The 18,151-nt window shown below is 50.2% G+C and overlaps 1 protein-coding gene across 1 annotated transcript in view; it reads right to left on the reverse strand.

Annotated features, from left to right (window-relative positions):
• The window catches only part of LARS2 (leucyl-tRNA synthetase 2, mitochondrial), an 83,355-nt gene that overhangs the window by 31,685 nt on the left and 33,519 nt on the right, over positions 1-18,151 (reverse strand). Inside the window, exons 7-10 of the mRNA XM_023760872.1 lie at positions 10,757-10,864; positions 9,217-9,376; positions 4,027-4,131; positions 791-906 (exon numbers count right to left, since the gene is read on the reverse strand). Of these exons, the coding sequence (XP_023616640.1) occupies positions 791-906; positions 4,027-4,131; positions 9,217-9,376; positions 10,757-10,864 (489 nt within the window). The remainder of the gene's footprint in view (positions 1-790; positions 907-4,026; positions 4,132-9,216; positions 9,377-10,756; positions 10,865-18,151) is intronic.

Genomic DNA, 18,151 nt, shown 5'->3' on the forward strand with positions numbered 1-18,151 from the left:
CCCTGCTGGGCACCCAGATAGGTCCCATCTGTCTGCCCTCGAGCAGCTCACGGTCACGAGGCAAAGGAATAAGGGAGTACAGCCATGTTGGTCAAGGGCAGCTCCTTCCAGGGAGGGCCGGAAGTGTCCCCTGGAGTACAGAGCTCTCCCCCAGGACCCAGTCCACTCTGGGAGGCATCCTCCATGTCTCCTACTCCCACTCCACTCCCATACATGACTGGGGTGCACATGCTCAGAAAGTCTACCTTCCTCCCCGGCCGGGTGGCTCAGCTGGTTAGAGCATCCTACCGACATGCCACGGCTGTGGGTTTGATCCCTGGTCAGGGCACCTACAAGAAGCAACCAATGAATGCACAAATAAGTGGAACAACAAATTGATGTTTCTCTCTCTCTCTCTCCCCCTTCCTCTCTCTCTGTCTAAAAACAAACAAAAAAAGAAAGTCTATCTCCACGCATCACTGTTTTTACATTTCAGAAGCTCATGAGCGAAAGCAATTTCCTGGAAGAGGTCATTTTTTTTCACGCAGCAGAGTCCCGACATGAAGCCTCCTTACTGTGATAACCATACTCTTGTAGAATTGGGTTCGACTTAGAGTAGATAAACCTCTAGACCTTGAAAAAGAATATCATTTTGTTTTCACAGCTGAAGAAAGGAGGCTGCAAGACTGTTGGTGCGGGGATGAGTGAAGTGGCAGGCTGTACTTGGCACCAAAGGCAACTGTTGCCTCAGACTCGTGTCAAGGTCACGAAGTTAGAAGTCAGTCCTCAGGCCCAGGCCACAGGCACCCACCTCAGCGGAGCCGCTCAGCCTCTCCGTGCCGTCTGGCAACGTCTCGATGACTTCGGAGTAGGACAGGCCCAGGGTCTGGGCTGTGACGGTGTCCTCTGAGCTGGTGCAGGGAATGCCTGTGGAGCGGGGAAGAAAGGACACAAAACGCCTCCTTTGCAAAGGCCCAAACCACAAGACAATCAACAGCACCGACACGGCTTCAGCTTCTTCAGGGAGACGCTGCCTCTTTTCATTACAGAAGCTACAGAAGCTCCCACACTCGCTGGAGAAAGGGACACCCTCTTGGAGAAACCCACCGCCCTAGCAACCCGGCCACCATCTCGGTACTGTTTCCTTTAAGTCTTCTTCCTTTGCTTAGTTTCGTTTCAAAAATGGTTGTAATTCTAAAATATACAACCTGGGCCTGGCCAGCGTGGCTCAGTGGTTGAGCGTCGACCTATGAGCAGGAGGTCACGGTATGATTCCCAGTCAGGCACATGCCCGGGTTGCGGCTTCATCTCAGTGTGGGGTGTGCAGGAGGCAGCCGATCGATGATTCCCTCTCATCACTGATGTTTCTATCTCTCTCCCCCTCTCCCTTCCTCTCTCTCAAGTAAATAAAAAATATACTTTAAAAATACACAACTTGGGGTGCTTTTTGCCACTGAAACAGTACGTCACAAGTCTGGGGTGGGGGGCTCTTCTCTGAACCCTCTCGGTGACAGAGAATAGTGTGCTCTCGGAGAGGCAGGCTGACTCCTCCCGCTTTGCCCGGCACCTGGAGAAATCCACGCAGCCAGGAGCCAGAAGCTGGAACTGTCTTTTCATACTCCTCCATTCCCAGAGGCGAGAGCACATTGTGAATAGACATTTATTCTTCAACCCACACACCCCTGAGGAGATGGAGTCGGCATGAGTTAATCACCCCTCCAGAGGGCCATGGCCTGCTGTTTGGGCGTCAGCGGTTCATAAAAACAGGTATTTCAGCTGACTGTGGAGGGCCGGTGGGGGCAGCATCCCTGGCCTCTACCAGCAGCACTGCCCCAGGTGTGACAAACAAAAAAATGTCCCTACAATGGCCAGGTGTCCCCTGGTGGCCAAATGTCCCCTGGCTGAGAACTCCTGCTGTAGGGACAACGGTCACAACTGCCGCCACCCTCGTGGGCCCAACACATCTCGTGGCAAATGAGACAAAGCTACGGGCAACACACCTAACACTCAGGTCAGATTTCCAGAACGGCCTCTCCAAGCCCTGGCCTACGAGGTTGAAGTCAGGTTCGGGAGACTCGCTCGCAAGCTCCTTGTGAGACGGAAGCTCCGTGGCTCCTGTTCCCGATGAGATTACTGACAACCAGCACCTCCTAAAGCAAATGAACGTTCACACTGGACCTGAACGCTCCTGGCGGGTGAGGACACACGGCCAGCAATGACGTGCTCGTGGTCAAGAAGGGAAGAGTCATTATCCCACGTGTGCGGACCGGAGCGGCTGGAGCAAGGCTCGCGTGCAGGTGCTGTGCCAGGGAATGTATCTGACCAAGGAAAAATGCGCTGGGCCGGGGTGCTGGCCATGGTGCTGGCCACGTGGGCTCAGGACACGGCACTGTTTGTGAAATGCAGGTGAGACGGCAAAATTACCGCTTCGTCTCTTGTTGGATTTCTGTTTCAGTTCTTGGAGGGCAAGAGGCAATAACTCAGAAAATGTTAGTTATGTAACTGTGGGAAATCAAGACAACACAGGAGAAATGATTTTCCCAACAGACCTAAAATATCAGATGTTTTTTTCTTTCAGACACTCAATTTATGTCAGTACTTTGACTCAGAATACAAAAGGAAAAAAAAAGCCATGCAACAAGCGCTGCTGTTATTGTTTATCATGGCCAGTTGTCTTAATGAATTTTACTAATGATAAAACTCATAAAAGGAGGAGATATTTCCTTTAACACGTTTTCTAGGCTTCAGCTGTCAGAAGAGAATGCCCTGAACGGCTTAATAGCTGTGTTCTGTGTGGGTGTTTCTTCAAGTCACTTTGTCAGAAAGGAATCTGAGAACTGTGCGGAAAAACATGATTTGATAAGAAATGCTATTTTCTCTGTGTGCCAGGAAACAGAGTGAAATAGCTTTCTCTGCAGGGTCTGGCACTCCGGAGACCAGCCCAACTACAATAGGGATGTGGAAAGAGGCGTGAGGGCAGCCCTCGGGTGGACTGTCTGAGGCCGTGTCCTTGGTTCCTCCCAAGACTTCCTGTTGGATGTGATCGTTTAGAACGCTCATGGCTCAGCCACTGTGGCTCAGTGGTTGGGTGTCAACCCCTGAACCAAAAAGTCACTGGTTTGATTCCTGGTCAGGGCACATGCCCGGGTTGCAGGCTCAATCCCCAGTAGGGGGTGTGCAGGAGGCAGCCGATTGATCCATGTTTCACTCTCATCGATGTTTCTATCTCTCCCTCTCCCTTCTTCTCTCTCTAAAAAATCAATCAAAACATAATAAAAACAAAAACAAAAACACAAAATGCTCACGATGAGTAAGGCTGACTAGGATACCCATCTTACCATTCTAAATATGCCTTCCATTGTGCTGCTGTTTCACGATCCTTTTCTTGAATGGCTCAAGCTCCCCTCTCCTCAAAGCCCTCACCAAAACCCCAGCCCGCGTGGATGGTGTGTGTGTGGAACCCCATCTCGGAAGCTGCCATGGGTTCTGAGACCTGAGATGGGATTTTCGCCCGAGCTGTTCTGTTCCCCACGTTGTAGGTACACGTCTCACCAACTAGCTCTGCTGGAAAGATCCTCGGGCCAGACAGCTCTGATTATTCTCAATAGCAACTAGCAAGGTGCGATATACCTGATGTTTTCAAAATGTAGTTCTTAAATAAGGGTGATTAAATGAAGGGGGGGCATTCACTTCTACAAAGAGGCAAAACGGATCATGGCACCAACAGTCAGCTCTTTCATTTGATGGCAACAGGTTAGAATTTTAAATCTTTATCGTTGAAAGTATTACATATGTCCCCTTCCTGCCCCCCCGCCCCCCCCGGCTTCCATTGACCCCTTCTAGCCTGCCCTTGCCCCCACCCCACCAGGCCTTCACCACACTATTGTCTGTGTCCATGGGTTATGCATATATGCATACAAGTTCTCTGGTTAATCACTTCCCACCCACCCATCCTCTCCCATCTTCCCTCTGGGATTTGACAGTCTCAGTATTTTTACTTTAAGCCTGATAATACATGATCCCAACTACATTTTAATAGCTACTTACCTATTTTTGAATCCAGAGAGCCCTCAAATTCAGCGTCGGCCACGATGACGACAGGGACCTCCTGCTGGGTGAGCATGTTCACAGCGGTCACGGGCGTGAGGCAATCTGAAAATGAGAGTGGAGAACTGTGGGTACAGTCAGAGGGCCGCCTGGAGCTCAGGGGAGACTGGCGAGAAAAATAAGCCATAGGACGTCCCTGTTTTGTGCTTCAAGAATTTCTTCTTTGAAGGTTTTAATGGATAATTCACACCAGCGGGAATCAAAAGACTAAACAAATACATGAAAACGTTCATCCATGCTCATAACCAAAGAAGTGAAAATGGCATTTTTACTTTCCACCTGGAGGAGAAAAGATGCTCCCATCACCCCCCTTTTCCTTTTGAAAAACACCTCAATATACTGTTGAATGAGCAACACAGAAATCTACCTGTGGTAAAACTAGGAGACGTCTGGAATTCCAAACCATCGCACGTGAAGATGGAGTGGGCCAGAGAGCAGAGAATGACTGAGCAGAGAGAGTTCCAGACGCACAAAGACAGAAGTTTCTTCCCACATTCCCCTCCTTAGGAGATGCAGGAGGACGTGTTCCAGCAACATGAAGGGGTCGGTCACGAAAAGGACAGACCTGGGATCCAGCAAACAGCGGATCCCGAGAAGGAAAGAGGTCGGTTATTTGCAGAACAAAGGCAGAGGGAGGTCCTAGAGGACAGGGTGCAGCAGAGGCCCGGAGGGCGACCAGTCACAAGTGAGCGGGACATAGGGCCCCAGGCAGCCTCTTCAGGGTAGAGGGGGAACCAATACAGGTTGGAACATGCAGAAAACTGCACCGAGAGGAGCTTTAAAGAGCTTCTGGGAGGGTGTGGGAAGCCTTAGAAATTCAAAGAACACAAAGCAAATGAATAAAATGAGAACATAGTGAACTTCAGGAAAAACAGAAAGTTATATAAAAAGGAAAATGTAATCATAGTATCCTTGGCTCAGCTGCGAAGATATTCATGTGGTCATTATCAAGCACTTCATTTGAAACTATCTGTCTTAAAGGAAGCTGGTTACAACCGCTGCAGCAGGGCGACAAGCCACACGCACACCAACCCTCACTGCATACACATGGGACTGGAAACACGAATAAAGACCCAAAGGAAGAAGGGGCGAGAGGAGGAACTCAAGTAGTCAGTTCACTTGAGCTTCTTTATTAAACGGTTGGATTTTTTTCATCTTCTACATAAAAATTCTGTTATGATAGTTTTTCAATGAGAAAAACAGTTGGTCTTTAAACTTAAATGTCAGCAGATATGCAAGGATTACACAGCAGCAACCTGCATGCTTGCCACTCCTGGTCAAAATCTGTTTCTTCAAAAGAACAAAACTCAAGTCTGAAGTTCCTGATCAGGTCTCGTTTTCCCGTATTTCTCCTCAATCCTGTGCCGGTGGCGTGAAGCAGGAAGGCAAGGAAATCATGGAGAGACCCAAAGCAACTGAGGCGCGGCCCACGGCAGGTAGGCAGGTAGGTGACGCTGACACTAGTGATTACAGAGGGAACATTCCGGGCAGAAGGGCGCCCTCTGCTTAGGGCAGGTCCTTCACTCCCTCACGCTTCCAGTGTCCAGCAGAGCAGGGGGTGCCCGCGCAGGGATCCCCAGGGGCAGTCTGTGGAGGTGGGGTCTGTGGTCACTAGTGTGACCAGGGCTTCCTCTCCGAGGCCCTTGCCGCCCACATCAGCACAGCAGAGCTGCCGAGAGGTCCAGGGAAAAGGAACCCGGTGACTTCGTTTATTGCAGGGTGTGTGGGCACAGCAGCTCTCCCCTCCCTGCCACCGCCCACCGCCCGGAAGCTAGCAGAGACAGTTTGGTTAAAGAGCAAACCAACCCCATGCTGCCGCTGTGAGGGAGGAGTTAGACGACATGAGCAATTAATTATTCAGCGTTCTGGGGCTCTGTGTCAGTAACAGCCCTTGAGGGAGACCTCATTTACCCTCTTGGCAAAAGCCTGCGTTGTGCAGGCCACTGGTGACTCAGAGCTGGAATGTGTGGTTCCGAAGCCCCGGGGTCTGAATAATTTAATATCAGGAATGTGGGGAAAGCGCCCAGAAGCCAGGACAGCTTCTAGAACGCTGCCCGTAGTTCCCTCTTGATGCTTTTAAAAAAAACTTATCTTTATTGTTGAAAGTATTACAGATGTCCCTTTTCCCCCACTGACCCCCTCCGACTCTACTCCCACCCCCCCTTCACTGTACTATTGTCTGTCCATGGGTTATGCATATCTGCATACAAGTTCTTTGGTTCATCTCTATCCACATCCCCCCCACCCCCGAAATATGTCCGTCTGTTGCATGATGCTTTTCATGGTTCCTAGTTCCCATTAAGTCAGGGCTCATGTAACATGACTCAGTCAGAGGTGGTCAGCAAACTCGGCTGTAAGAACTCTACAGGGAGGGACCTCACTTTTTTGCCTTCTTAAAGGAATCTGTGCCAAACAGCCCAGTTAGTCAATAATCAATAACATCAGCAACCCAAGTCAGAAATCAGAAAGCTGTGTCTGACTTTGCCACCTTCCAGTAGCTCCCAGAGCTGTTCTGCACGCCCCCACCCCCCCACCCCATGCTGATTACCACTGTTACTCGGTCTTCACCTGCTCTTAGTGGATGGGGAAGCTGGCACTGCTGCCTCCACTCTGCCAGCCCAGCGCCACCCTGTCCAAGTGTGTCACCCCCTTAGAGCCAGTCACAACCGTGAGCTGCCATGACTTTCAGTGGTCACCTGACATCCGAGGAAAAACAGAGCCGCCTGGCAACCGGAGCCAGTTGGTGATGGCAAATGGCAACGTTCAGGTTTAAGGTGTAGCCTCAAAGGCCAAGGGAGGCCTAGAGCCATATTCACACGATCATTTGAATTCACCTTTTGGGAAAATTGCATCCTACTCCAAGCAATTTGGCCTTAAGTGACGAACGCCACAGCAGGTGCAAATTAACCTAGGGACTTTGAATAAACTGATATCTGCATAAAGAATAACTCCACTCTGAAAATGAGAACTGGAAAACTCAGAGCCAAGTGCAATGTTCCAGTTGGAATTATTTCAGGGATTATTAGAAAGAGGGGGGAACAAAGCTAACGAGTCATTCGGTGCCAAAATGAAACAATCGGACACACTGATTCCCAAATGATCACAAATACGCTGCTCTCTGCATTTGCAAATGCACATGAAAATGTTTTCAATGTACGTAGCGCTCTTCAAGTCAGGATTCCTTCTCTGGTAACTTGCCAGCTCACGGATCCCCTATTAATATCACCTCCTTTTAATCTGTGTCCCCAAATAAACCAGAAGAAAACAAACCTAAGGGCTAGATGTTTACATTGTTCAGTTTTTCAATATTAGGTATTATTCAACCACCATGGCCCCGAGGAACCTCAAAATGCTCTAGAAGTAAAATTATGAGTTTTCCTTTAAAAGTGAACAGTTGAAAGGGTCCCAATTTTTTTGAATAGAAAAATAAAAGAGAGATAGGGACATTGGACTTTATGAGCACACACTGAAATTTCAACTCAAGAGAGTCATTTCTCGAATTCAATATAAAACAGCAAAAGAGATGAGACTGAGTTATCTGTGTCTTGCGCCAGAGTGGACTACACATGCATCTGGCCGCCTCCACCATGACCCCTGTGAACGGTCATCTCTGTGTCCCCGAGTGCCTGGCGTGTGGGCGGGCTCTCAGTCAGTGGTCCCTGCCTTGCACCCTGGCTCTAAGGCTGTACGTAAACGATCAGGAAATCTGAGCTGGGATGACATTGTCTATCCTTCCAACCTGATGTCAGGAAGTCTTTCATTCTGGTTACCTAAAGAAGAGCAATTAAAATATAAAAGTTTTGAGCCTGACCGGTGTGGCTCAGTGGATAGAGCGTCGGCCTGCAGACTGAAGGGTCCCGGGTTCGATTCCCGGTCAAGGGCATGTACCTGGGTTGCGGGCACATCCCCAGTAGGGGGCGTGCAGGAGGCAGCTGATCGATGTTTCTCTCTCATCGATGTTTCTAACTCTCCCTCTCCCTTCCTCTCTGTAAAAAATCAATAAAAATATAAAAAATAAAATATAAAAGCTTTGTATCACCGTCCAAAACATTTTAGTTAAATAAGCCAAACAGATCCCAGTGATTGACTGTGTGTTGCAGTTGCTACTCTAGAAATATTTTTACAGAAATATTTACATTTCTCCAGAGACCTCCTTCTGATCCATCCCTCCGCCAGCCAGGATCCATCTCCCCTTCCTCTGGGAGGAGCCTCTGAGTTTGTTTTGCAGACCCCACCTTCCTCACTGGGTAGTCTTGGTGGTTTATCAGGGAAGGTCCCTGGCCTTCCCTTGGCCACGAAAAAGGCCAGGGACCCCCGTGATACTGATCAGACACCTTTCCCTGCAGCGGGAGTCCTGAACCACGTGCCTCAAGCCCTGAGGGCGAGGGCCCGAAGATTCCCACAGTTCAAGAGACAGAACTAATTCCTGCTGCACAAGCTCCCAGGGCTGCCGGTCCAAGTCCTCTTCCAGACTGGTTCTCCAGGGGTTCCTCCGGTCAGCAAGCTCCTCACAGCCTCCGGGAGGCTCCCCTCTCCCTCTGGGTTAGCCAGAGGCGGCTGCTGGCTGGCAGCCACAGGCCCCAACGCAGTGGCACTCCCCAAATCCTCACTGACCAAGCATATTCACTATGCCAACTGCAGGTCCGCTCGATCCAGTCACTCAAGAGCTCTGCTGAGCAGGACTCTGCTCATCTGCTCAGATTACTATGTGAATCTGTTAAAGTAATAAAATTAAGTTGTTGAAAATGTTGCCTCCAGTTCTGTGACTTCCTTCCTGCCCCTGTGCGTACAGTTTTATTTGATGACGGAATTATTAATGAAGCAGAAGATTCTATTCCTATCAGAAAAGAGCTGTAGATCCAGATTCTATTTAAAGGGAATGCGTTGAGCTTCCCGACAGAAACTCAAGAAGCATACAATCTAGTAGCTCAAAGTGAAGCCAGGGGGGCAACTTCACATGTTCAAAGCTCTTTTGTAATCCTCATGCCTTAAAATAAAAAACTAAGAAGTCAGGCCGAGGTGAAGACAAATCCCACAAGATGACATGTGAAAGACAGTGAACTTTGAAACGCGTGAGGCATAATGTAAGACATGATCCTCCTCCGTCTTAGCCTCAACTTGTCAACTCACCTCTGCCAGGGACCAGTGCCTTCCGCAAGGCTTCCTTCAGAGGGCTGTGCCCGTGTAAGAGCCTGTGGCCGGGAGTGACAGCAACGTGGGACGCGCCATAAATGGCCTCGGGGGTGGCCGTGTAGGCGGTCAGCTTCTCTCCTGTGACTTGCCCGTCCACCTGCCAGGGGGAGAACAGAGTAGTCATTCCCTTCTCAGTCCTCCCTCTGGGCTACTGTGCTCCCCAACCTCATCCCCTTCTCCCCACTCCTTCAACCGCAAATAGTGGGGCCAGCTTCTGGCCACAGCCCCAGGAACTGGGGGTCAGAGATGGACCCGGCAGGGGCAGAGGAGGGCGGAAGAGGAGGATCACAGCTCCTCCTTCAGACGCCCTGCCTGGTGCCCACCAGCAGGCCCACTTGGGCCCGGATCGAAGATGGTCAGAGCATGCTCAGAGAGATGCCGTCACAGCTGGAAATCTCACCACCTGCTCGGAAAAGCAGTGGAAGCAAACGCCCATATCAGGGTCTGATTTTCAAAGTTTTTAAAGCACACACCCTCTGTCTGATGGGGGCTCCCAGGTCTGAGGCCGGAGTGAGCTGGTCATGTGGGTGAGGACATGGCACGGGAATGGTGAGCTCAGCGACAGGCAGCAGGTGCTCAGTGGACACCAGACAGGCTGTCAGGGGGAAGGAGCCTGGAAAGGTGGGTCAACTCTGTCTCCCGGCTGCTGTCCCCTCTAAGGTTTTGATTGGACTGAGGTGAGGGAAGGATTTGGAGCTCAATGAACTGGGCAGGCAGGTCTTGATGGAGGAGGCGACATCAGAAGGATAAAAAAGAACACCCAGGCAGGAAATGGCAACAGAACAACTTTCCAGCCAGCAGAGACAAAGAGGACAGTTCGAGGGGACCTTCCAGAGCAGGTGGGCCTTCAGCAGTGACCTTCGGAAGGTCCCCTCTTGTGGATCCTTCGGAAGCCCAGACCCTAACAGCTTCACGTCTGTGTAGTACATGCGTTCGTTAGCCTCAGCTCCCTGTTTTGGGACATGAACCCCCTTGAGGATACAGTGAGAGCTGTGGACCGGCTGCCTAGGAAGTGCCCACACACACATTCTGCACTTAATTTCAGGGAGTTCATGGACCCAACAGAACACCCTCTAGATCTGTGCTGTCCAGCGTGGTAGCCAGAGCTACGTGCAGCCGCGAGCACTTGAAATGTAGGTGCCGTAAGAGGACAACAGCAGGATTTGAAGACTTGGTACTGAAACAGGAGTGTTAACAATAGTTAAACACTTCATACTTTTTTTAAATTGCTCACATCTTGAAACAGTAACATTCTGAACCGAATGGGTTGAATAGAACATGCTATTGAAATTAATTTCACCTGTTTCTTTGCACTGTAAAGGTTGTGGCTACAGGGAAATTTGAAATTATGGGTGTGACTCGCGCTCCTTCTGCTGGACACGCTGCCGTGGAGATCCAGGTGCTGGGCTGGTCAAGGGGTTGCAACAGAGCAGAGCGCCTGGCCAGCACTGACTGCTGGGAAGGCTCCGCCGCTCACCTTTAAGGTGAAGTCCAGGTGGCAGCCCACACAGTCCCCGATCCAGTGGGCCTGCATGCCTTTGATTCCATACCACTCCGGGAGGTCTGCCAACGCGTCCCGCATGGCCTGTAGGGATGAGAGAGAACGGAGAGCGAGATGCACAGGTTTGGGAAAGTGAATGATTCGGGGCTTGCTGAGGAAGGACTGGGGGGGGGAAAGGGGGAGACACGGGGGGAGGCTCAGGAATTAGGCCTCTTCTTGTTCATCTGCCAATCAGAGGGGCCCAACAGAGGTGAGAAGCAGAGGCACTTGCTCATCAGGACTCAGTTTCATGCGATGGGTCTGGCAATGTCTCTATTCATTGGGGGCCTGGGCACATGCAAAGCAGGATGTGCCAGAGGCCCTGACATGAAGGTTAAATATAGTCACTCCCCCTTATCCATGGGGGATGCGATCCAAGACCCCAGTAGATGCCTGAAACCGCAGATGGTGCAGAACCCAATATATACTATGGTTTTTTCCTATGTGTACATTCCTATGATAAAGTTTAGTTAATAAATCAGCATAGTAAGAGACGAACAACAATAACTAATATTAGAATAGAACAATTTTAACAATAAAAGTTGTATGAATGTGGGCCTCTCTGGTAACTGAGCCAGCTAAGTGACTAGCGGGCAGGTAGCGTATACAGCGTTGGACAAAAGGGATGATTCACATCCTGGGCGGGATGGGGAGTGACTGAGCAAGATTTCCTCGTGCTCCTCAGGACAACAAGCAATTTAAAACCTATGACAGCTTACCATTTGCTGTCATAGGTTTTTAATTGCTCGTTGTCCTGAGTAGCATGAGGAAATCTTGCTCAGTTATGCTAAGTGAAATAAGCCAGTCAGTGAAAGATAAATACCACATGATCTCACTCATTTGTGGAATATAAAGAACGTTATAAACTGTTGAACAAAAATAGATAGAGGCAAAGAAACATCGAACAGACTGTCAAACTACAGCGGGAAGGTAGGGGAGGGTTGGGGGGAATAAGAGATCAACCGAAGGACTTGTATGCATGCATATAAGCACAACCAACAGACACAAGACACTGGAGGGGAGAGGGAGAGTGCGGGGTGGGGGGAGGGGGGTGAGGGGTTGGGTAAGGGAGGCCAAGGGGAGGTCAATGGGGGGGGGGAGACATATGTACTACTATTTGTAATACCTTAAATAATAAAATAAAATAAAAATAAAACCTGTGACAGCACCTGACGCCTCTCTGTCCCCTGCATTGCTGAGCCTCGCTGATAAGCCCTCTGGGTGAGTTTTCCTCTAGGTTGCATTGTCTAGGGCTAGGCTGGGAGACTTCTTGTGGAGGTGCTTTGCTTAAAATATTCAGATCTCAGAGAGGACAAAAGATTGAACTAGAATGAAATGGGAATATTTTGATATGCTAATTATGGGCGAGAGAAAAACCCTCCTGCTTAATGCCTTGCCAAATTTATGAAATTTTTTAAAAAACGAAAGCAATTTAAAAAGAAACCAAATGAAATCAACATCTTGAGAATAACCCAGCAAGCCCTCTTTAGTCCCCACTGAGAAATGAGCATTATTCAGGGCTGGTTTTTGATGAACACCTGCTCTGAGCAGCCTCTCCCTCATCCCAGGCTGGCCCTGCTCCACCAGAACAAGAGGGTGGTGAGTATTCACAGCCCTACAGTTGTTTGGTCTAAAGACCTGTTTTTATTTGTTTGTTTGTCTGATTTAGGTTTTCGGTGACATGACAGCCTGCCTCCATTCTTTGGTGTTGCAATGACAGTGGTAGTACACGGGATTCAGCTCCTTTCATGCCCTTACATTTGGCAAACAACTGGCAGCGACTCCCTCCCCCACCCTGGCCAACCTGGAATTATGGAAATCTTACTGGCTCACAGAACCCAAACACCTTGGGAGAGAGCAGGTTTTGAGACTTTTTTAAAGGGCTCTAGAGTAAATGCCTTTTCAGGTAAAATGGAGGGAACCCAGCATGTGAGAGCCGAAAGCCGAGCTTTGCTGGGAGATGGCCTGTGCTCTCGCCGAGCCTCTCCATCAACTGCCGGAGCTTGGGCACAATCTGGAAGCCATTCGTTTATTCAGCTCCCTCATTTAACAAATGGAAAATGGCTCGCTCAGCCAAGTCAATGGCAGCCCAATATCATGAATGATCTAAGTCTTCAGATCAGATAAACTGTGCTCAGTTTCCTGGTCTCTTTAGGTAAATTAAACAAAAGATAACATCTTCCACATGTAAAACCTCGAAATTAATGATGTAAGTGGGCTTCTCGTTCCATGTTTTACAAATAATTCCTGCATTTAATGCTCATCTGAAGCCACATTATTGTGGCTATTGTTGAGCATTTAGAGAAATCCTGTGGTTTACAAAAAGGCCTCATAATCACGTAGTTGCGATCGGTCTGCAAACACGGCCCCTGCGGCCCTGAATGTACCATGTGGATGAGGATGCTGTAAGGAGTTGAACTGAACTGCATATTACCGAGTCTGACTTATGAGCCCATGTTTAAGAACAGGAAGTAGAAGGAGACAGGCTGAAGCCCACGTCCAATCAAAAGAGGCTTTCGTAACACAAAATATAATCAGGAATAAGAAAGAGGAAGATTAAAATGAAAAGCTGAGGATAAAAAGAGGGTTAGATATAACCTGGCCAATCAGACTCTTTCTTCAAAGACACTGAAATAAGGCCAGAAATAAGTCCTTACTTCCCCAGGGAAGACCGTGTGTGCACTAACGCATTAACCACCACATGCGACGGGACCACAAGTGAGGCTAGAAGTGGTTTTTAAAACATGACACATTTCAGAAGACCTTGGATGAACAAATACAGGCAAAATGAGAAATCCAGACCTTTTAAAACCATTAGCTTAGATTTATTAGCTCCCATGGGAGGGGGAGAGGCTGCAAAGCCAGGACCTGGAGAGCTGGGCATAGATTTGAGACAGAATGAAAGAGACAAGATGAAATGGGGAGACTTAATTAAAACGGGTACTTTTTAAAAGCTTAACACTTAGCCTCCTTCTGAATCAGTGTGGTTTGATTAGCAATTAATTTTCTATTACAATCTGTATGTTTTTTCTAAAACGTTTTCTTGTTGCCAAGATTTCTTTATTCTTCTTTAAAAAATCATTTCAGTGAATTCACTCTAAAAGCACAGTGTAGATTTGAGTTCTAATAAAGGAAAATCAATTCCGAAAGCAGAAAGATGTTTAACAATCTAGATATCCTCTCTAGAATATGCTAGAGGAATAAACCTTCTCTCATCCTAGCCTCATTCCCCTGCAGGAAGTTAGGCACAAAGATTTATCCATTAAAAATCTCATTTGGCGGGATGTTTACCTCCCTCTGACAGCCCTGTGCTAACTTCTCTTCTGAAATGTTTTATGTATGTCTAGCGAAATCCATTTGTTATGACTCTCGGTGCAAAAGATTTATTTACAAATACAGTTCGCTCTTTTTTTTTAAGAATCTTTATTGTTGAAAGTATTACATATGTCCCCCCTTTCTCCCCCATCGACCCCCTCCAGCCCACCCCCACCCCCGCCCGGTTGGCTCTCCAAGAGTGCCAGTCCCAGTGAGGGGCTACTAACCCAGAAGGGCAACAGCCACGTGTCAGCGAGGAATCCTGCTAATGAGGTGAGCCTGGGCCACAGGCGCAGGCTCGAGGGGTGGCAGGGGCAAAGGACAAGAGGCGCCCACCAGCCCACACGGACAGCAAGTGCGCATCTCAGAGCCACGCGAAAGGGCTACCGTGTAGCTTCCCAGCGGCTGGGAGGATGGACGTGCCTTCTGGGTGGGGCCGTCAGGGTGGCCCCGCGTGCATGCTCTGTGGGAGAGCATGTGCAGAAAGGAACCCCTGCAAGCCAGCGAGGCTAACCTCTTCGTACCCACCTAGCCCATGTATTCACGATGGCCACACTTACCAGCCCTTTCCCACCCCTTCCCACCGCCCTTGTCAGCGGCAGGACTGTTCTAAGGCCACTGACTTCCAGGAGACAGTGCTGGAGGTTCTGAAATGTCACCACCACCCCTCCTAACGACGCAGATGACGGAGGCCAACACCTCATCTCACTGCCCGTGGCACCCAGGACAGAGAGAGGCTGTGCCTGCACCCCACCATGGCCTGAAAGGGCAGCTCTGTTCCGGGAAAGAATAAAGTGGAGACAGCCATCCCCGGGGACAAGCTGCTCAATTGCCTTCAGCTTGGAAGCTTGCCTACAAATGTAAAGCTTCCAGAACATAAGACCATCCTTTCCCAGACTCTCGGGTCTGAAGACGTGTAAACCAAGGCCATCGCAACCCAGCTATTAGGCTGCTTGGTTCTGTGGTTCTCAAAATGACAAGTTATCATGAAAATTTTGGAAAAGACAGAAAGGATGAAGAAAAATACCAATTACACATGTCAACTGAAGCACCCAGGGTGACCACCATTAATATTTTATTTTGTACCTCCCATCTTCCACTGACGCTAAGATGCACGTTTCCCCACAAGCTCTGAAACGGGGCCGTGTCTTGCAGTCAATGGTGTCTTTGATTGACAGCATTTTTCTTTCTCCGTGGAGCAGAACACCTAAAACCAATGGTGTTAGAACTGAACAAATACAGTAGGAGTGTGTGTGCCTGTGTGCACGTTCTTACTCAGGTAAAACCATGCTCTTAATATATTCTTTTTAACTAGAGCCTGCATTTTACCAAGGTTTGTAACTTATCACAGTCCTGGAAATGATCAAGTCTCTATTTTGAGCAAAGCTGATACTAGAGCTGATTACCTGGAATAGTCAGCAAACCACAGAGACATGGGAAGGTGCTGTGGGACACGGTCCCTTCTAGAAGAGCAGACTTACTTTGAAAACAAAACAAAGTAATATGGAGCCATACGTATCTGTTGTGACTGTTTCCTTAACAGCATCGGCGGCCACCGGCTCAGTCTCCTGCTCCCCGAAGGCCCCGGGATAAGGATAGGGCGTTGGGGCGGAGAATAATGATGCAGAACATGACCCAGCTCCCGCTCCGAGAGGCCAGCAGGCCAATTCCGTCAGGAACAAACTAGAAACTCGCGCTTGCCATTACCGGCCTTCTGTGCCCGCTCCCGTACCTATCACATTTCCTGACTTGCTAAGGCCCTGCCTTCCTGCAACACACACAGACGGTCTGCCTCCTGCACGAGGGTCTCGCTTGGTTGCTTGGGAACCAGTGCTCAGAGCAGGCGGAAGAACGCAGGTCTGGGACCGAGGGGACTCCGGTCGGGCCTGGCTTTCCTGGGCTCGGGGCGACTCAGTTATACAATGAGGGATGGGCCGGCTCAGTCATTTTTCTGACACCTCCGCTGGCAATCAGCGCCCCAGGCGGCAGGAGGAGGACAGGATGTGCGCTGCTTGAAATAAAGCAACACCTTATCCCTCTCTTTTAATTTGGTTTCAGACATCGGATTGATGTAACTCTGAGCAGCAGTAAAGGCATGAGGGTTTTGTTCCTGCCATTTGTTTCTCAGATCAGGACAGGGATTCAAAAGCTTGGGGGACTCTGAGCTAAAGGGAGGGAAACCTCAAGTGTCCTCTAGCTTTAAAATCCAAATGTCGCCAAAACCGGTTTGGCTCAGTGGATAGAGCGTCGGCCTGCGGACTAAAAGGTCCCGGGTTCGATTCCGGTCAAGGGCATGTACCTTGGTTGCAAGCACATCCCCAGTGGGAGATGTGCAGGAGGCAGCTGGTCGATATTTCTCTCTCATCGATGTTTCTAACTCTCTACCTCTCTCCCTTCCTCTCTGCAAAAAATCAATAAAATATATTTTTTAAAAAAAATCCAAATGTCTCCCTGAGCTAACGAGGCTCACTGGGGACACTCGCCAGCTCTCCCTGGCACACCCAGCGGCCCCACTTCCCCCAACAAGGGGCTAATAAGTTTCCTGCCCCTGGAGTCCATGCTCACAGCGCTGCCCCGATCGAGACCACACGCGGCTGTGACTGGGCAGCGGTGCGGACGTTCGGAGGTGGGCAGAAGGCGCTGCGTTTAGGGAGAAGAAACCTCATCGTCTGTATCATCTAGAAACCCCAGAGGTTTCTAATCCCAGAGCCAGGCCCAGCCCTGCACCAACTCTGGTGACTTTTCCAGGCAGGAGCTCCCAGCTGCTTCCTGCTGGCTGGGGCTGGGTGGGGACACATGCCTGACCCGCTCTAGGCAGCCCCCTGCTCGCCTGGGACATGCTGGGAACCGTCGGCCTCAAGCACCTACTTTCCTTGAGTCTTGGCCCCCCTCCCACTCCTGCTCACTCTCACCCCCAGGACTTGAGGGGGTGGGTGGGGATGGCTCCCCCTGTGCCCCGTGGGTCCCTCTTCCCCCCAGGAGGGCTAAGAGGACAGGACAGGAGGGAAGGTGAACTGCGCTCACCCTCAGGCTTAGGAGAGGAAAGACCCTGGAGCGGCAGGTTACAGAGGAGAGAAGATATTACACAGAAGGAGCAAACTAACAGCTCCCTCGCTCCGTGCGACAGGGAGCGTGAACCGACCCCAGGACTGAAGCCTCTGCTGTTTCTAGAAGAGACAGTGATTCCGGCAGGACGCTCACTCGGGGCTGAAAATGCCAGCCTGGTCCAGAGCTGAGCGGCTGGGGCTCCCTGCCACTCGGGAGCTACAAGGGGGGGGGGGGGGCATGAGGCCACTCCCAGCCCAGAATGACCACAGAGGGATGTGGTGGAGATGAAGGCAGTAATTGCTTTAAGCCCCCGGGGCTGGTAAGCGGGAACCCGAGCATGACCACATGAAGTCTGGCTCCACCCGAGTCCTCACGGCCTTTATCCCAACACCCTGCAGAGGAGCTGACGGCTCCTTAAACCTTTCTCACTTGCTCCTCTTGGTTCTCAGAAACTGCACCCTCAGCCAATATTGCCCTTGTTCGCACACATGGGAAGACCCAGGCTGCACACACGGGAGGAGGCAGGAGGCAGGGTGGGGCCAAGTTGCCAACCTCACTGACCAGTCCATCTGCTACGCTTTCTGGGCGGGGCAGGGTGAGGGTTGCTGTTACCAGAGGCCTTTCCTGGCAGTACCTGTGAGCTAGCTTCTGTTCCGGGGCCGAGGGCGGGTCTGAGACAGCCAGGGAACAGGCCCAATTTCCCAGAGAAAGCCAGACACTTTCACGAACCACTCCGGGCTCAGGACTGGAACCAGGCTGCCCAAGGCTTCCAGAGTGCCGGGGACTCTCAGGCCCCAGGGGCGCAGGCTGGAGACGTACCTGCCCCATTGCTCCTCCTGCTCCATCCTCCTCCTCTGCCTCCCCACAAGCTCTTGCCTCGCACCCCACTTCCCCACCGCACCCCACTTCCCCACCGGCAAGGTCACAGGTGAAATCAAGAGACACATGGGGGGCAGGAAAGGGGGGCTA

This window comes from Myotis lucifugus, unplaced genomic scaffold (assembly GCF_000147115.1).
Source record: "Myotis lucifugus unplaced genomic scaffold, Myoluc2.0 scaffold_195, whole genome shotgun sequence".
Taxonomy (NCBI): Eukaryota; Metazoa; Chordata; class Mammalia; order Chiroptera; family Vespertilionidae; genus Myotis; species Myotis lucifugus.